This window comes from Amyelois transitella, chromosome 6 (genome assembly GCF_032362555.1).
Source record: "Amyelois transitella isolate CPQ chromosome 6, ilAmyTran1.1, whole genome shotgun sequence".
Lineage (NCBI taxonomy): Eukaryota > Metazoa > Arthropoda > Insecta > Lepidoptera > Pyralidae > Amyelois > Amyelois transitella.
Window position 1 is genome coordinate 8,495,751 of NC_083509.1, and position 18,768 is coordinate 8,514,518.

Below are 18,768 nucleotides of genomic sequence, written 5' to 3' on the forward strand. Positions count from 1 at the left end.
GCCGTTAGTCCGTCCTCAGTTGCTTTGCGTTCAACCTTGGGAGAGTGTTAAAGAATAACCTTTGTTTAAGTGGTGTAAAATATGGTGGCGGATTCAGTGCTGCACACTTTGCTAGTTCTGATGGTGAGTGTTTATTAGGCTTTTACTTTTTAATATACTATCAGTATTATTTCATAAAATTATATCAATTATCCTCTTTCTCATTTTTACGTGTTCCCGTCTGTAATATTTGATGTCAAATTTAATAATAAAAAAGTTGAACAAGCTTTGCTTTCCCTTAACCCTTTCACTGTTGTCTTCAGAACACCCTGATGTTTCATTAAATTTTAGCAAACAGCGATTGAAATCAAAACAATATACTTATAACTAATTTATTTCAATTTTTATATCATATGCTTAGAATTAATTAACCGAAAAATCTTTGTAGCCTCTGGCCGAGATCAGAAATATTTGTTTAGGCCAATGTGTCACATTGTGTATTCATTATCTTATCATGTCTTCAGAAAATATAGAAGTAACCTGGTTTTCCAATTCGTCATTTAATTATCTTTAGGTTAAATTAAGTCATCTTTTCATAAAGAGTGTCTATTATATACTAATATTTAAAATATTTAATTTATTATGTCACAGATAGAATTTTAGAGAACAGGCATTACTCAAATGCATGTTCTAACGTTCTTCAATTTTATTGTAATGATTTTTTTTTTCAAAGGTCTTCCATTATAACTGCGTTGCTGCATTTGGAACAAAAAGTTTCGACTGTGGTCCATATGGCTTCATATGCGAAGGCAACAGCAAACTGCGACTCTGCGAGGGAGAAAACCTTTTAGGTCCCGCGTTCCTCTGCCCACCAAACACTAGATGTAACGAAGATTCCAGTGACGTCTGCGAAAGTACCCAAAACTATATGGACCCAACGCTAACAAAAAATATCCGTTGCCACAAAAACGAGAGAATTGCCGATCCTAATGTCCCAGGGTGCAAAGGCTACATTCTATGCATACCAAACAAAAACAGATTTCAAGGTATAAAATTCAAGTGCACTGGCAGCACAATATTTAACGGATACACCCGCGCTTGTTCTGCCCCAAGTGAGTACAAGTGTCCTTTACAGAATGTCACGAAGACAGCTCCTCAGTTGTTTGTGGAAGAGAATCGAAGGATTGATAGTGAACCTCACCACGGCAACGCGCCTCAGCGACCAAGGCCTATAGAATGCAAGAACTACAAGTTCAGAGTAACCGCTGACAGTGGCCCAGTGCGTGCAGCGTACTTCTGCCCGCCAAGGCCGGTCCGAGGAGAAACCTCCATTTGGTGCACCATCTTCTCAAGCAAGTTCTGTATCACTCTCGAAAGAGATGATAGCGATCAGTTTACCCAAACTTTCGGAGTCGCCTACAGGAAACCAAGAAAGCAATAAATATTACTCGCATATCTAGATTTAATAAGACTGAATAGACTGTTAGTGTACATGCATATAAGTGTTAAAGTGTGTCTCTGGGCATGTTATCGTTGCATAATCAAACATACTTACTCGTAATAAAAGAAACCTCATTTTTTAATAACTTTATTTTAACAACAGTATAAATTGTGATAAATAAATAATAAACTTTTTAAAATAACCCTAATACCTATTCCCTACTATTTACAGCTATAATCATATCTCTGCGCGCTGGTGCAGCGATGTTTATCTTTTTGATACACTTCACCTCGTCTACAGCGTTTTCGTTTTTTCCGCAACCGATCATGCTTTTTAGAACACACGTAGTATTTTTGACAGTTATTTGGATCAGGAAACTTACCTTCCTCCACACATTTGAAACTGTGACTTCTCCTTTTTCCTCTGTGTCTTTCCGTTGATCTTTTCTGTTCCTTTTTAATTTCTACTGAACTTTTTTCGCTGCTTTCTATACTACTGTAGAGTGAAAGAGACGACTTTTCTATATTTCTTTCACATTTCACACTGATTTTATTAACATGATATCCATTTTGGCAACGCAACTTAAATCTTGTGAAATGTTCTTTATTTTTGACACAAATATAGTAATTAATATCTGTCATAATGTCACGAAATCTTCCGCCTCTTGTACATTCAAATTCATTATTTCTAATGCAATGCGATAAGTTTTTTGTGCACTGTTTCCTAATATCACTGAAAACTGTGCCAATAGGACATATTCCGACAATGGGTTTGCTCTTGCCTCCACAAATATAAAAAGTTCTGCAATCATTATTCTCTGCATACCTTGCACTTTTGTTGCTGGGACATACAAAACTTTCATGTTTATCCGTAGTAATCGTGACTGCCATTCTAGTGGTTTTACTGGGAGTTGTACTAGGATTTACGGTCGTTGACACAGGGTTGTATAATATTAAGATACTGGGAATGAGAGGAGCGCTAGTAACTTTCATAATGTTTGAATCAGATTTGGAAACATTCCAGTTTGCTTCATCTAAATTCCAACTTGCTTTCGTGACAACGTGTCCTTTTGGTGGGGCTAACGTAGTGCTGGTTTGAATTATTTCAATTATTGGCATATCGTGCTTCATATTATACTTTTTCATATTGTTTGTAAATACTTCGACATTGGGTATTTCCTGTCGATTTAGCTCTATTTTTTCTGAAGTCGTTTCCATAATTTCTATAGAAGTATTCACATCCTTTTCTTCATCATCAGATTCTTTGTTGTTTTCTGTGATAGCATTTACAGTTGTACTTTTTTGTTTCATATCATCATCTGGTTGATTTTTTATCGTCTCACTCATTTCTAATTTCGAAGTTTGGTTAGAGCTTTTTTGTTCTTCTAATAAATCTTGGAATGTTTTATGACCCTCAGGTGTGTTTTCAACCTGTTGACTTATCGTTTCAGGTCTTCTAGTAATATTTTCTGTGAATAACACTGATGAGGATTGAGGGATCAACGTGGACAAAAAATTATTTTGTTCTGTATCGCCTTTATTTAACTCGCATTTGACTGTGGATTTATTAACATGGTAACCATTTTGACAGCGAAACATAAATCGAACAAAGCTAGCATTATTTTTTACACATATATAGTAATAATTGTCATTAATAATATTGCTATATCTTCCCTCAGACATACATTCAAATTCAAATATTTCCTTTTTCGGCAATGTTCGTGTTTCATTGTCAATAGTTTTAGGAGTCACCCCACTTTTGCTTGTATGACTATTATATGCTATGAATTTATTGTAAATAACTGTAGAATCGGTTGTTATTACACCTTCGTAGGAGATTTTGGTAACTTCGTCTTCAACTTCTGGTTTTCTAACATTTTTATTATGGCGTACTGATGTATTGTTTATTAATTTATAATGAAGTAGTTGGCTTTGGTCAGTAGAATTCAAGTAATACGCCTCAGTTTTTGTATCTTGTTTAAAAACAACAATAGGAACTGTCTTGTTGACGTAAGTATTGTTTATTCCGCCCGAAGATACTGTACTGTCTACTATACTACTTACATTTCTTTGATTACTTGTCTTGATTTTAGTTGATATTGTTGTGTTGTGGTGAGCCGTTGGCAATTTCATTATCTCATCTGTTACTGCCCCACTTATTATTTCTGTGCTATATCTAGTAATATCAGTTGCTGTGTAACTTGCTTGAGTTACGTTTACCCAACTGGAAGTACTAGCATTAGTTTTATCGTTATTAATTATTTTCGTAGTATTAAGTATTGAGTGCACACTGTTTCTACTTTTTGATGTTTCAATAGAATGGCTCGAACTTTCCAATGAGGTAATTTTTTTTGGTTGTATATTTCCAGGTATTTGGTTTGTCGTATTACCTTCGGTAGCAACTTTTTGATTGACTGTTTCATTGTTAAGAGTTGTAAAGGTAGTATTTTTATATGAAGCGTCTGTAGCTGTTAAATATTCAATCATTAAATTTTTCTCCGTCGCTTCTGTCTTATTTGTTGCCATATGACTATTAGTAACATTATACTTTATATCTGTTAAATACATTTTTTCCTTTAATCGTGAATCTTCCCTTGCTGCTTTTAAACTTTCATTTTCCCTTGTTCCTTTTAAGATGTTTTCAGTTTTTTCTTCACTTTTATTAATACTTTCTTCAGTTGAGACAACATATTTTACATCGGAGGAATAGTTCATAGTATTATCAGATTGAAAATATGTAAATAAATTTTCTTCGGTTGTAGAATTAATTGAAGCAATTGAAAAATAAACTAAATGTTCTTTATTTTGCGATATACTTTTGTAAGATACACTAGTGTCCGTCGTGCCAACTGAATTATAAATATTTATGTAATCAAAACTATTTGTAACGTATTTGTTAGGCTTATTATATGTGTGAACTTCCTTAGCCATATTTTGACCTGTTGCCGTTGCAAGAGATTTATTTAAGTTTTTAGAACCCATATCTTCACTTGAAAGAACAGTCGATGCATTTTGAAGTGCTGTTTGATTATTTTTTATAAAGTTTTCAATATTATAATGCTTTGTGTTATTAACAAGTTCTTCAGCTAACACATTCTTGTGTTTTACAACGTTGTTTGTTGAATTTTTATTAGGTGAGTCAATTTTATGCGTATATGATTCATTGTTTTTCAATAAATCAAAGTAAGAATACATTTGTGTTGTTGCATATGTTTCTGATTTTGAAGAATGTGATATATTCCTTTTATCTGCAATTATACTGTCCTTTATTGTACTTGCATCCGTTGTGTCATGTAACTCTGTTATTGGTGATTCAATATATTGGGTAGACTTTGGAAAAAAAGACTTCGTGTATTTTTTTGTATCTGTGGAAATGTTTCGTTCTGTAGTACTGTCGTCTGTGGTATATGTAATATAAGGTAATATTATACTATGAAATGGATTTTCTGTATACGGAAGTGATTCCGATAATGTACTGATTGACGACTGTGTATTTTGTTCAGCCTTACTTACTAACGGAGTATTGATTTTGTCTATTACTAACTCTGTAACTTTTAAATATTGAGGAGCCGTTTGTATGATATTTTTTTTCGTAGTACCAGCCGTACTCGTAGCCCCTGTTCTGGTATGAGGCAAGGGACTAACATTATCAGATAGATAATAAGTATTTAAAGTAGTTTCTGTTGTAGCAACAGTTTTCAGATACTCTACGGTATCGCTGTTATATTTACCTATACTTGCTTCAATACTTGTATTTGGTAAACCTGTTGTACTAATTATTTCTGTATATAATTTTTTTTCAGTAGAATTATCGGTCGTTGCTTCTGTGAGAAATGTTTGACTGTTTCTGGAACGTAGACTTTTTTCAACTGCGCCTGTTATGATAGTGGAAAGAAAGTAATTTACCGTAGAAGTCGTCTCATTTTCTGATGCTTTATCAGCTGTAAATTTTGAAAAATCTTTTGTTTGACTAGTGTGTCTACTTTCACTAGTCATATTGTCCATCGTGATAACGGAATCGTAACCTTCATTATTAGTATGAGTAGTAAGTAGTAAGATATCAGGCGAAATGGTGGTTGTCCACTGTACTAAAGCTTTTATATTGCTTGAATTTGTTTTTAGACTTGGATCGGTCGTAGTTGCCATCCTCGTATATTTTACATTTTCTGTTGCTATGTAGTTCTGAGTCAAATTGTTTTCTTTACTTTCTGTAGTCTTATTGGTTTTCTTTGACATTTCATTCGTACTTGGGTGTATTTTATAAGTAAATTCTTCAAACTCTGTGGAATGATTTGTGGAGTTCATTACAGTTGTTTTTGTCAATCTATTAGTTGACATGTTGTATTCATGTTGTGTATATTTATCTTTTTGTACGCTACTTTCTGTTGTTGTCGTGTTCTCAATATAAACAAGATTAACTAATGTCAATGAATCGAAGTTTGAAATATTAGTTACTTCTGTTGTAATTTCAGGTTTCACTGACGAGAACTGTGTAGTATTACTTTCATCCTCATATGTCTTGTGTCTGTTTGCATCCATGTCTGTCGTTTCTACAATATTATTTAAAGAATCGAATGAAATATTAACAAATACATTTGTTTGTGTTGATATATGACTCGTCGATACATTTGAATGTATACTTTCCTGAGTGGTGCTTGCTATCGTCGTATTTTCAGGATCGGATACTATTTCAGAGTTATATAAGTAAGTCATTGTCGATAAAAATGGCTCAGTATTAATTGTTGCCTTTGTCGCGGCTATTGTACTTTTTACATTTATATGTTCAATTTCTTCAGTCGTACTTATGTCCCTCGAAGTAATCGTTGCATACCATTTCGTAAAATCACTCTGCTGAGCCGGTATTGATACACTAGTTTTGACTGATAGATTTTCTGTACTCGTTTTATCCGCAATTGTCCTTTCTTGCGATGTTGTGATTTTGTTTGGATGTGCAGTCGTGTGGTCTATAGTCGGGGTTTCTGATGATATAATTTTCTCGTCGAAAACGGCTTCTGTACTTATTTGCGTTATCGTCGTAATTCGTGGAAAATCGCACTCATCGTTATTATTCTCATCACAAACCATGTCCGATGGACAAGCGAATTTCAGAGTCTCAATTGCAGTTAACTTTCCATCTCCAAAATCTACGCAAATATGGAAATGTGTCGCATCGAGACATTTGAAATGAGTTCGACATTCGAGGTTCACTGTTGCTACTAGAGGTAACCCGAAGAGCATCTAAAAACAACATAATAATTTATATCTTGAAATGTTTACTTAAAATATTTTTCGCACGTATTTGCTGCATTCTTTATTTGCATAAAACTGAAAATAATTCTGATATCTAATGTTGTACTATGTTCTCTGTCAATGATACTAAAGTTACAAAAGCTTTTTTTAATTTTCACAAATGTCTGAATTTACATTTAACACTATGTAACTTACCAGGAACAAAAATCCGCGTAGGTCGTTCATATCGTATTTTTTTTATCTTATTTCAGTTACATCTTGTCTCACACTTCTTCACTGAATTGTCTTTTATCTCAAACTGTTTTGTAAATAGAATTTCCTTTCGTATACCTTGGATGGATGTATTATCGCGCATTTAATTGTGTTAGTTTAGGAGTTACGTTACACTACGTAGTTCATGAAAGACTGGCATAAAACAAATAAGGTTTGTCATGTTATTTCCTCTGGGCTTCATTATCTTTCAGTAATCTGATACATATACTTTCCATTGTTTACTTAATGCAAAATAAGGCCTTTGCTCTAAATATTTCTGAAGATATTTTTGTTAGAAGGTCAAAAGCTGCGATTTGTTTACTTGATGACACGAAGGTAACATGTAATATTTTTACATTAAATTAAATAAAGATTCGACCGTAAGATTTTGTATATCTTTTTTGTTTAGTTTTTACATACATATTTTCATTAATAAAACTATTTTCTTATAAAATGAGTATAACATTTAATATGAAGGATAAAGTTAAAATGACAGTACCTTTACTTACTTACAAATAATTATACATAATGTACAAAATAGAAATATGCTCTATTTTCTATATTTACATGTTACATATCTAATTTTTAAAACGTACAGCGTTGCCCACACCCAAGAGATCTCAATTTTGTAAAGTACAGAGATATTGCAGCCAATATCACCCATATTACAGTTATACCAACAAGTATTGAGCTTTGTATAAACATTGCATATTGGACACCGCCCTCTCGGTCTACCAAGAATGAGAGTCCTACCCAAAATAAAAACAGCAGTGTCCCTGAAAGTGTTTCTAAAGCGCTGTGGAACTTGGGCCATTTGCGGAGCCCCACAAAATCTTGTGCCGCGGTCTCCCAACATGAAGTTAGGGCACCGTATCCAAGCCCAGCAATAACGCAGCCGATTGAAAATAAGTCGTGATTTGTGGCAATAGATAGTACTGAAAAAAGGAAAAAATAAGATTATAAAAACTTTATCTTTATTTTGCATAATATATTGTTACAGTGTTAAAGTAAATTGATCTATCTGTGTATGCATGTTTAACTTATCTTTGATATATAATCTCGTAGGAAAATAAAAATTAATTATCTCATAGTCATTACTTATTTTTATATGTAAGTAACTTTTTAAAATATTCTAGAAATTAAAAAGCAAAATAGTAATATGTACTTACTAAAACATGCGCCTGTAGATATAAGCAATCCAATAACAGTTACATATTTGAAATTTCTTTTTGGTGTCTGGGCGAGCCAAGGCGTGCTTAACAAAACACACATCCACGTAAAGCCATGTAGAGAAAACATAAAATTGGTTTCAGTAGAAGAAATCTTTGGTTGCACTTGGCTTGCAATAACTGGTAATAAAACTAATGTAATCGCTGTCAAACTTAATTTAGAGAAGCAAAGAAACAATGCTGGATAAAATCTCCAACATGACAGAGATCTAGTTAGTGGTTTTATAAATGTGTCGTTGAAACTGTACATCAGAAAAAGAAGTCTTCGCCTGAGCCTGTACACTCTGTATGAAGGCATTCGCATTCGTCTCCTAAAACTCGCATAAGCTGAATGACATCTAAAACTAAAGGAATTGAATATCTTCTCCCTTTGGACATCAGTCACTGGTGAAATGTTATCATATGTAACTTCTACCTCAGTGTAGTCTTTGTTTTCACTTTCCCGTTCCGTTTGAGAGTCTCGTCTAATCTGTTTCGTTATATACTCGTCAAAGCTATCACCTAGAATACTCAGTCTTTTTAGTGCATTGCTGAATCGCTTTTGACTCTTGCTCACGTTATTTGCGCTCTCATCATCGGCTTCCGACCCGTTTTCACTATCTTCACTTTCCTCGGGTATCTCGGGTAATATTTCAACACCAAACATATTTCGTCTTTTCTCTTCTGGACTGGGAGGAGGTGTTATAGTAACATTTATATCGTCGAAATATTGATCATCTTCGAGGATTTCTTCACGATGAGCGTTATCGTCATGTGGACTTTTCCAACATTTCTTACTCAAATCAATCAATTGTAATTCGTTCGTGTAACCATTCATAACTTCGTTATTGAAAATAGCATAAGTTTTATCGGTATATCGCGATAAGGAGACTGGCCTTTTGACACTCTCGTCTATTTTTAGCAATAAAATTGCTGGCATTGTTTGTAACATTATTCCACTCAAAACTATGAATGAAAATGAATAACCATAAGAATCTATAAGTGCTGTTATAATGTGTGGAAAAATCGACTGGCCCACTGCTTGAGCTCCAAAGCATATTCCTCGAACCAATCCAAGCCGCGTGTCATATGTCTCAAATACAACTGCATCTACCTGTGCTGATAACAAAGATGATCCACAACCTAAAAAAAAAACAAACGTTAAAGTAAGTATAATACAACCTGTCCCCTTACGAAAGTTGACAATATCTTATGTTTTCTCTTTCTACCACTCCAGTTAACCTCAATGCTGGAAAGAAAGTAAGACGTATTGGTTTTCAACGTTCGTGAATAAGTCCGCTCTGTGGTTGAAAATGGTTAATTGCCCAAATGAGACAAACTATCAGTTTGGTAGATAATGTTATTATTAATTGAATTATCCTTGATATTTGACATACAATATTACATTTTTGGTTCTGTCAAAAATCAAGGATAAATTTATAGTTCCAAAAGAATCAGGTTTAGTGTAATACTCGTACAACTAACAATTAACAACACGAAAACTTAATTACCTCCTAAAACTCCATAGATATACGGATGTATATGGTAAGGCAGGAAAGCGCACAATAACAGGCTAACTATGATGAACAGCAAGCCGAGGGTCGCCATCACCCGATAACCGACCTGGCCGCCCCAGGAGTCTGCAGCGTCTCGGCACCAGCATTCTGAAAATTATTTCGGTTTACAAACAGTCTATGACAATAGTACACCAAAAGAACAAAAAAATTCTCATTTTTTTCTTTGTGCAGTGCTATCTTAATTCCAAAAACTTATGGAATAGCGGCTGTTTAAAATTGTATAGCGCACTGGCCGCTAATAAAAAAAAGCAAATTTTTAATAAAAGAAAAATGGTGATCGTCAATTGAAAATTTTTTGACAACAATATATATATGTTAAGATTATTTTTATGTTTTTTAGTTTTTATTATAGTTTTCTTTACATCCCGGCTTAATTATCTAAACAGCGACACTTGTTGGTACAGTTCCATCCACGATATTATTATACCTAAATGCGAAAGCGAGTTTGTTTCATCATTAAATCGCTAAACCGCTATGCATGAAATTTTGCATACATGTAGTATGAAGTACGGAGTACGTAATCCCGGCAAAACATTGGTTCCTGTGGGATTTGCGAAAACCCTGTATTCTTTTGTAGGTAGTGCTAAATTCGCGCACGCTAAGCTATGGTTTAAAGCTACTTAGTTCTTAATAATGATAAAGAAAAGTTTTCTTTTAAACAGATTTTTTTTTAATCTGCTCGACAGATTAAAACGCCCACAAAAATATCCAAATTATAAAATAATGCTTACGTGTTAGACTGTAGGAGTATATGAAAATGGCAGGGGTGGATAGTCCAAGCCATAGTGGAACTCCTAAGTCCAAAGAATTCACTAAGAATACTCCATAAGCTAACACCAGACTTGGAATGCATACCTGAAAAATTTAAATTAAAAGTAAGCAGCAGCTTAACAACAATCAAAACTTTAAATGCAATCGTTCTACCGAGGAAATAAGTTGGACTTGATCATGATGCAGATAATGGGTGTAGGTACTTAAACCACCTAATATATATAAAAAAATAAGTATGCACCCGGATTCGATTTTATAATTTGGCTTATATCATATACCTACTTATAACACTTTGCGCCACTTTCGTCGTGATACAGCCATTATACTTATTTATGGAATGTTACGTGTTGCATATGAATAAAAACAGATTGTTATATAGGTACTATAGGATAATCTTATCACAAATATGGCATGGACACGCGTGACAAAACATTTCACCTTTTATGACGTAACTGCAGTAATTACCGATCAATCACAGATTCATATTGACTTGCCATCGAGATTTATTTATCGGTTAGATAATGAAACCTCGTGATGATTGCTATTCATACAGTTGTTTTAAAATATAACGCCAAATAAATCAAGACTGGTTAACTCACAATGAAATAACACATGCATGATGTCTAATTAGGTAGAGGTTTCAGTATCTAAACATTATATACCTAAGTAATACATACTACACTTGATCAAATAGAAATAAACCAATTTAGATAGCATTAGTACATTTCCACAGAAGGTTGCCTACAATATTTTTTTAATGGATAATCTCCTATAGTACCTAGGTAGCTCAGAAATTTAAGTTGTGAACACATACCTATTATACTTTCAATTATACGACTATTCAGACGCTTATTTAACTTTTATTAATTAAGTAATACTGGCAACTTGTTAACTAACGACGTTGTAGAATTAAAGTGTTGTTTGTTCTGCCACTTCACTAAACTTGCACTTGGGTTTGGAAGCCGAAGAATCAAATTCTGAAACATTTGATAATCATGGCAACCAAGATATAATATTTGTTTAGGTTAGGATACCCTGCAAAGGTTGCAGAAGTTTGTCGGGAGTCGACGAAGGAAGTCACCTAATCCAGGATCATGCTCAAAGGCGCACCCAGGCCCCTTTTCAAACTGGTGAGGATGTAACCGAGAGTATCGCCAGGAGGAAGTAGACCATATGTTAGACAATGTAGGTAGGTATCAAATATTGTGAAAAAATAATTTGATCAATTTAAATGCGCACTTTGATGTGGTTATTATAACACTGTTATTGCTTCATGGTATGTATTCAAAGTTATTTCGGGTCGTGCCCAACTTTTGTCCAAGCTTGCTTTGACAATAGAGTTTTAACGACTGTCTCAGATTGAGACTCTTGTTCCATTGCAATAATATTTTCTTAAAGCAGACACTGAACTTATCAACAAATATCCAAGTAAACTTTGATCAATGTTATAACTTGGCCAAAGCACTACTACTTTTATAGTGTCCACCGGACGTCGAACACAGACATTCCGCAAACAGCTAAGAATACAATCGAGTGTTAGTACCTACACACCGAAATATAGGAAAACGCTATGAGAAAATCTTTCCTACAGTAGTCTTACTTAAGGAGCGTTTTGAATTCTGTGCATTTATTTTTTGGCTCAATTTATGATCTATGGCCTTTACTGTATAATCTCTTAGGTATCCCTTATAATCACTTATCTAGCTTAGATTTATAGGTTTTCGTACTGATCTTAATTGACATTACAGTAATCTAGATAGAATCTTGATGTATCAAATAATTTTATGTCGTATAATAGGCACTACCCTACCTCACTTCTAGTTGCAATCGTATCATTGTATATCATTTGACATCATCCTTGGATGTACCTGCTTAACACATAAGGTTTTGTATAGGTACCTACCTTTATATCGTAAGCAAACAGGTGGCAGTGGCACACGTTTGAAATCCCGAAAACGCAATCGTATTCTAGTTTGTTTCTACTACATCAAAATCTGTAAATGCACATAGTTACCTACATGTCTACCTAAATACACCCAGCCACCACTTACGTCTCTTGTCCTATCCTATGTTAGGTACAAAAGGTGTTTCGAAACAGTTTGAACTAGGTACCTAGGTACATATTATGTTAACTTCAGTGGAAAATATCACGGAAATAATAATACGCACATTAAGAACCACAACGGAACCAAGCAAAGGCCAATTCCAAGTAGACCTCTCTGATCGCCTATGAATTTCCATCTTAATTTTGCCTTGTCCTGCATTTTCCGAAAGACAAACACATCTTCAATCCTGTTGATTCACTTTTTTATGTATTTAGGTTCACTTCCATGCTATTAATCATTTTAACACTATCACAGATAAAGAAACTAACCCTGTTCTAATTTAGACACTTGTCCAAGAGAGCATGTCGTCACTTATTGTCAGGACTTATTACTTCAACTGTGTTATCTGAAGCCCCCAAGCCCAACACATAGCTTCTTTGTCTTATCTTATCGCCACGACGAAAGAGCGAAATTCTACAAGTAAATGGAAGACGTAGTTGGACAAAATAACTACTTATTCTTTAGCTATATTTGTTACGGCTTCTGCGATGATTGTAACTAAATTATGATGAAGTTAATGGACTAAGAGAAGTAGGTATAGGTAAATGTAAACTATATCTATACTATGTGAAGACCTCCAATGTGAGAGTTAGAATTTAAAAAGCAATGTTATCTACACTGTCGCTTTTATACCTCCAGAGAGAGCAAACCACTGGAATCTTAAAGATCCACTTTAGATTCTTTCAGACTTCTCTTCTAAATCCTAAATTTTCAATTTTTGCCTTTTTACCAATAGGTTTTTAGGTTCCAGTTCGCAGCCACTAGGCTGCGATTGATTATTTTTATTAATTTAGGAAGCTTGTCATAGAATATCATAAATCTCACGGGGTCTAAAATGTATAGTAACGTCGTTTGGTCTGTCTGTCTGAAAACTAAAAATAAATCGCCGATAGTTTCGCGAGCCAAGAACTCGCCGTGACAGGGCCAGGTAGTAACTGCACCAGGGTACCGGTAACGAGGTAAACATTTGAATGCTCCGTAATCACTGTAGGTCCGTGCTACCCGTGGCCAGTCGCTCTTTCAGTTCTTTTTAAAAGATGTATAAAAAAGAGAAAACCTTTTGTAATTCAAACATCAGAATTTTATGCCAGCTTTTAGTTAGTGATGTTTAACAAATATGTTCCCAAAGGAAATTCAGGAAATCCTCTCATCGTGTTTCCCCAAGATCGCTTAGACCCTACATGACCATATTAAATTGCTACATCCAACTGTTTAAAGCATTTTTGTATCCTGTACTGTCCCATACCCTGCATGGAACTCTATGACCCAGTCATGAAGGCGATTTTGCAGTGAATTTGGGTTGGTTGATATGCTGTCGTACGTCTTTGAACCTGCTTTGAGGTTTGGCTCTAAATAAACAAATTCTGTAGGATTACATCGCATTGACAGTTGTCACAGTCATTGTTGACATCTCGGGAAAAAGTGCTCTGTTGTTGCCAGAGGTTGTTGCTCTCTCAGTGTTGGTTTTACAGATTTATTTTTGTTTGGGAACTAGGGTTGGAATTAATATTGTTTAATTTAAGATCACCATGAAATTAATTTATTCTTCTAAATAGCTATGGCTTATCAAGATCAAGAAATATTAAAAGAATACTGCAACTCTATTTCAAAACTTAAAAAGGAATGTTTGAATGAAGGTCTAACTGAAAGGGAATTTCAAGAACTTTATTTCAAATCTCTGAAGTTCATCAATATGCAGAATATCCCCACAGGCCGTCAACAAAATAGATTCTTTACTAATCGTACATTCCTACTTATGGGAATACTTATTGTAACCTGTGTGGTGTACAACTACAAAATACTATACAGTGGAATTGTATGCAATTTACAAGAATATATTTACCCTGGTCTGAGGCTATTGAGACGAATATCAATTCCTTTTATATCTCTTTTTCCTTCCTTAACAGGTATGTAAAGAATCTATACTAATATTATAAAGCTGAAGAGTTTGTTTTGTTTGTTTGTTTGTTTGTTTAAACGCGCTAATCTCAGAAACTACTGAACCGATTTGAATAATTCTTTCACTGTTAGATAGTCTATTTATCGAGGAAGGCTATAGGCTACATTTTATCCCGGATTTCCTACGGGAAACGTCAACAATGCAGGTGAAAGTTGAATGAGTCGGCCATCTGCGAGCTTTCCGCGCGAACGCTGCGCAAACCAACAAAGATATAGTAAAACAATGTACTAAAGATGTGAAGTACTCATTTTTTGCCACAAAAAAGTCCGCGAGAGCATATATCTATCTCTTAAGGTTTACTTACAATAACCACTTTTATGTTCATTTTTTAAGATTATTTTTTCATTATAAACATAAGTTATTTTGAAACCAATTTTCTTTAATTCAGTATTAATCCTTATCCAAATAAATATGTTTATTACTTTCGGCTTTTCATGTAGACTAAAATTTCCATTTACAGTATATAAATCAGACGAATAGGTTTTGAGATATAGTCGTTATAAGCAATTTGCAGCAAAACATTTAATACGGCGAACCAGCGTTCTTTCTAATACGCGTGACCGTTGATAAAGCCGAGGAGGATGTTTGCAAAAATAAATATGATGCCCAAAATAACTATTCCACGCGGGCGAAGTCGCGGGCACAGCTAGTTACATATATTTTTAGTACGTCACTCCAGTACCCAATGAAGTGTCATTCCTGGTTAGCAGTGGCTAACCAGTAATCCCAACACAGCTTGGTATTAGCAAGTGCTAATTAATAACTTTATCTCTTATTCATCCACAAAAAAGATGGATGAATTTTAAAAGTATTGTGTTAATTTTTACAGAATATTATCATGAAACATGTCTTATCCAAAATCCATTTTTTACTGTTGTGGACATGGACTGCTGGCCTTGCAGTTCTGTCTCCAATATCAGGGAAGTCCAGAATCCTAAGCCTGTAAGTCAACAACAAAATGCACCATTTATTTATCAGGTAAATACACTAATTTTCTTTTAGCCATTGAATAAAAAAAACTTATAACAGATGTGAAACAATTTTTTTTATTATTTTCTAGAATTATTGATAAACCTCTTTTTATAGTTATCAACATTGTTAAAGAAAATTAGTAGGTCAAAATGTATATTAGCTTAACTTTAATATTTTATAATATCTTTACAGGCTGACCAAATACCTATGGGAATAGACTCTATTAAAAGTTTTTATGAAAAAAATAAAAATGTTATAGATAAAGAACAGCCAAAAATACTTACTAACAATATGAAGTATGAGACTCCAGACGGCATGTTATCACAATTACAGAAAGGAGAAAAGAATTTGTATATATGGTATGGATCTTTGTGTTAGTAGAAGGTTTGCACACCAAGCCGGAAAACCAATTTCTTGTGAATGCCAAGACATGGGCCAATAATGAAATGCCAGTTAAATTATTGGCTGATAGCTAAATATTTGAAGAACTAAAATTTCGAAATCCATTTTTTTTTTTATTTTAGGAAATTTAATACAATGAACACAGCAAGAGTGTTACGGCAAGTAATTTCTAGACCCAAAGTGGTTCCCAAATTTGGGCAAAGTACCGAGCGGTTTCTCATAATAGACACCAGACAAGAGTCATTTCAGGTACCTGATACAGAATGCAGCTTCTCATTTTTGCTGTTGCTAAATGGCAGTAGGACAATAAGTTTGGAGCCAGCAGCAGAGTGCAAACATCAATGCAAATCTTTAAAGGTGGATTTGAAAGAATCTTATTTATGTAAGTAAAAAAACAGCTATTATTATAATTACAAAAGTGACACTGCTCAGAAATTTACATAAAAAGACTAGTTAGGTAATAGAATTATTAAAATATTTTTCATCTAAGTAATATATTTAATAAATTAATAAAATATTTTGAATGGACCATCTATTTAAAACTATAGTGCTCTACAAGAAAATGTTTTTATTTTTCAGTATGGTATAATTGGTGGTACTGGAGACCAAAAGTCCAACCTTCAAATGGGAACATTACTATGGTTGCACACATTGGTTCATATTGCTGATGTGTGAAAAGTCAAACAACTCTTGGAATGTACATAACACCATTTTATTTAGTTATAAATAAACTTTATATTATAATTTGCTAAAACACACCTAACAGATTTTCAGTCAAACTTTTCTCTAAGCTGTTTCTTCAATAATACTGGCACTAATGAGACCACTGCAAATACAGTCAACACTATAATGGATGTCCATGACCATGCGTCACTTGTGGAGGTCAGCGTATGGAGGGTCTGACCAGCTTGAATAGCTACAAAAGATGGTGGAGCAACTCCTGAAATTACAATGGTACTTTAAACAAAAGAGAAACAATAATTTGACTTCCTAATTCTTCATAAATGACAACTAGTCGTCAGACAAATGTTTCAAAATTTTTACACTAAAAATATATTTAAAAAGTCATGTCAAATGCAAATTAATTTCATAAAGTAAAGAGTTCTGGCTGTGCGTCATTGCAATAAGTGTAAAATGTATGCGTATTTATAAAGCTTTTACATGTTATATTACACAATTTTTTTACCTATAAATGTTCCCAAAGCAAATGGCACTAAAGGGACGCCAATCACAGGCGCCGTCAAATTAATGAACCAATTTGGCAAAAACGGTGTCACTCTTAAAAATATAATATAATTCAGCAAATTATTTTTGTGCCTTTTAACTGTGGCTGCCCATTGTGCTGCCTGTGCAGGGTAGAAGCGTGCTATCAAACGCTTGCCAAGGAGATGCGACAAAAAGAAACATAAACTTGCTCCAATTGCTGAACAGCAACAAATTAAGAGTAGAGCTAAATAAAATGGAAACAGAAATCCTGAAAGGATACTAAGAAATATAGATCCAGGTATTGCAAATGTTTGCAAACTGAAATACAAGTTCAGAAAATTATTTGTAAGGTACATTTAGCAAGATGTACGTATATTATGAACAAACATTGGTAAACCCAAATAAATAAAGATTTACACATACAACATATTTTGGCAAATAAATTAATTTTATTTGACTATGAAATATAGGTATTGCCTTAAACTTTCCTTATGTTACAAGTTTTCTTTAAGATATAAAAAGGATACAACACATAAACTAAGCACAATCCAGACAAAACTTGGAAAAAGTATTTATCCTTATATCGGTCTAGCACTAGACCCAACTGCTTAGCATCCTCAAGGTTCAGAGGTAATCTCAAATGCTGGTTTTCATGTCTGAAACAAAATTAATGTTAAATTCTTTACTCATTTTTGGAAAAAGTTGAAAAAAAATTACAATTCAACACTTTACTTACTCCTCCAGTTTTGGAAATTGTCTAGATAGCAGGACTAATGCAAATAATGATGCAATAAATATTAAAACAACTAAAATTATTGCTTTTGATGTAGATATGTTGGTGGTAGTTTGAGGTGTGTCTGAAACTAAAAACACAATTTAAAAGTTAGATTTAAACTAACATGAAATGATAATGCTACAGTGACAATATCAATAAAGAGAACAAAGAATAATAGGTAAAACAAATACATAGGAAATAAGATACTTGATGAATTACAGAGGACTTCACTTTGGAAGGAGTTTGGAAGAGGATAGAATAGTCCAACACAGTCTGCTCTTATGTTGTTTATTCTTGGTTGTGTGATGGATTGGTAAGGAGCACAGGTTGTGGATGAAACTAATGGGTCTTGGACGTCACCTTGACCATCTTTTACACGTGAACTTCCTCTACTACGATAAGTAGTGCTCATTTTGTGACCTAAATAAGAATAAACTAAAACAAATAATTCTTGCGCATCTAATAGAAAACACGAAAGTGCTATGAGGTAGGTAAGTATAAGGTAGTTTTCAATGCTTTCATAAAATTACTATAAAAAATTCTTAAAAAACTACACAGTATTAGTCGAATTTGAATGCAATGATTTTTGAGATTTGACCAAATTTTGACCGAGCGAGCGAGGTTTGACAACTTGACAAGAGCGTTTTGACATTGACATTTATTTTGCGGATAATGGTTATGGTTATAAATGAATATTAAGAATTGTGCATTTTTTGAAGAAAGCTATGAAGACTTCAGGCATTATTAATTATTTATCAGTGCATTAGATATTAACAAGAAATTATAATTTTTAGAAATAATTGTTATAAAAGTAGGTAACCCACATTGTCGTTAGGTAGGTCTAAAATTTATTACATAACATATAATCACG

At 33.7% G+C, this 18,768-nt stretch overlaps 5 protein-coding genes across 6 annotated transcripts; 2 read left to right on the top strand and 3 right to left on the bottom strand.

Moving 5' to 3' along the window:
* Positions 1 to 81: 81 nt before the first annotated feature.
* Positions 82 to 1,420, top strand: LOC106131304 (uncharacterized). Its single transcript, XM_013330367.2, has 2 exons — positions 82 to 123; positions 713 to 1,420. The coding sequence occupies exons 1-2, from the start codon at positions 82 to 84 to the stop codon at positions 1,418 to 1,420; spliced, it is 750 nt and encodes a 249-aa protein (XP_013185821.2).
* Positions 1,421 to 1,501: 81 nt separating this feature from the next.
* Positions 1,502 to 7,085, bottom strand: LOC106131302 (uncharacterized). The gene is made up of 2 exons (XM_013330363.2): positions 6,865 to 7,085; positions 1,502 to 6,657 (listed from the first exon to the last, which is right to left on the bottom strand). The coding sequence occupies exons 1-2, from the start codon at positions 6,892 to 6,894 to the stop codon at positions 1,642 to 1,644; spliced, it is 5,046 nt and encodes a 1,681-aa protein (XP_013185817.2). The 5' UTR covers positions 6,895 to 7,085; the 3' UTR covers positions 1,502 to 1,641.
* A 267-nt stretch (positions 7,086 to 7,352) lies between these two features.
* Positions 7,353 to 12,989, bottom strand: LOC106131303 (uncharacterized). Of its 2 annotated transcripts, none has more exons than XM_013330365.2 (5): positions 12,852 to 12,989; positions 10,438 to 10,561; positions 9,641 to 9,793; positions 8,091 to 9,272; positions 7,353 to 7,856 (listed from the first exon to the last, which is right to left on the bottom strand). In XM_013330365.2, exons 3-5 carry the CDS (start codon positions 9,735 to 9,737, stop codon positions 7,507 to 7,509), a joined length of 1,629 nt encoding a protein of 542 aa, XP_013185819.2. In that variant the 5' UTR covers positions 9,738 to 9,793; positions 10,438 to 10,561; positions 12,852 to 12,989; the 3' UTR covers positions 7,353 to 7,506. The 2 variants fall into 2 exon arrangements, with proteins under 2 accessions (XP_013185819.2, XP_013185818.2); XM_013330364.2 differs by having other exon boundaries at positions 12,647 to 12,965.
* Positions 12,990 to 13,990: 1,001 nt separating this feature from the next.
* On the top strand, positions 13,991 to 17,430 carry LOC106131122 (uncharacterized). Its single transcript, XM_013330112.2, has 5 exons — positions 13,991 to 14,489; positions 15,372 to 15,520; positions 15,707 to 15,873; positions 16,039 to 16,298; positions 16,496 to 17,430. Exons 1-5 carry the CDS (start codon positions 14,141 to 14,143, stop codon positions 16,582 to 16,584), a joined length of 1,014 nt encoding a protein of 337 aa, XP_013185566.2. The 5' UTR covers positions 13,991 to 14,140; the 3' UTR covers positions 16,585 to 17,430.
* LOC106131123 (transmembrane protein 41 homolog) lies at positions 16,607 to 18,524 on the bottom strand. The gene is made up of 5 exons (XM_013330113.2): positions 18,258 to 18,524; positions 17,859 to 17,985; positions 17,650 to 17,778; positions 17,103 to 17,440; positions 16,607 to 16,856 (listed from the first exon to the last, which is right to left on the bottom strand). The coding sequence occupies exons 1-5, from the start codon at positions 18,307 to 18,309 to the stop codon at positions 16,687 to 16,689; spliced, it is 816 nt and encodes a 271-aa protein (XP_013185567.2). The 5' UTR covers positions 18,310 to 18,524; the 3' UTR covers positions 16,607 to 16,686.
* Between the last annotated feature and the right edge of the window lie 244 nt (positions 18,525 to 18,768).

Excerpts from the sequence above, each read along its gene's own strand:
- LOC106131304 (XM_013330367.2), top strand. The coding sequence starts at position 82 with ATGGTGGCGGATTCAGTGCTGCACACTTTGCTAGTTCTGATG. Across the intron at positions 124-712 it reads ACACTTTGCTAGTTCTGATG|GTCTTCCATTATAACTGCGT; the intron begins GTGAGTGTTTAT and ends TTTTTTTCAAAG.
- LOC106131302 (XM_013330363.2), bottom strand. The coding sequence starts at position 6,894 with ATGAACGACCTACGCGGATTTTTGTTCCTG. Across the intron at positions 6,658-6,864 it reads TACGCGGATTTTTGTTCCTG|ATGCTCTTCGGGTTACCTCT; the intron begins GTAAGTTACATA and ends TGTTGTTTTTAG.
- LOC106131303 (XM_013330364.2), bottom strand. The coding sequence starts at position 12,718 with ATGGAAATTCATAGGCGATCAGAGAGGTCTACTTGGAATTGGCCTTTG. Across the intron at positions 9,794-10,437 it reads ATACTCCTACAGTCTAACAC|AATGCTGGTGCCGAGACGCT; the intron begins GTAAGCATTATT and ends AATAATTTTCAG. Across the intron at positions 9,273-9,640 it reads TATCTATGGAGTTTTAGGAG|GTTGTGGATCATCTTTGTTA; the intron begins GTAATTAAGTTT and ends TTTTTTTTTTAG.
- LOC106131122 (XM_013330112.2), top strand. The coding sequence starts at position 14,141 with ATGGCTTATCAAGATCAAGAAATATTAAAAGAATACTGCAACTCTATT. Across the intron at positions 15,521-15,706 it reads ATGCACCATTTATTTATCAG|GCTGACCAAATACCTATGGG; the intron begins GTAAATACACTA and ends ATATCTTTACAG. Across the intron at positions 15,874-16,038 it reads GAAAAGAATTTGTATATATG|GAAATTTAATACAATGAACA; the intron begins GTATGGATCTTT and ends TTTTTATTTTAG.
- LOC106131123 (XM_013330113.2), bottom strand. The coding sequence starts at position 18,309 with ATGAGCACTACTTATCGTAGTAGAGGAAGTTCACGTGTAAAAGATGGT. Across the intron at positions 17,441-17,649 it reads TTGTGCTTAGTTTATGTGTT|TTTGCAAACATTTGCAATAC; the intron begins GTATCCTTTTTA and ends CTTGTATTTCAG. Across the intron at positions 16,857-17,102 it reads TGCTTTGGGAACATTTATAG|GAGTTGCTCCACCATCTTTT; the intron begins GTAAAAAAATTG and ends TTGTAATTTCAG.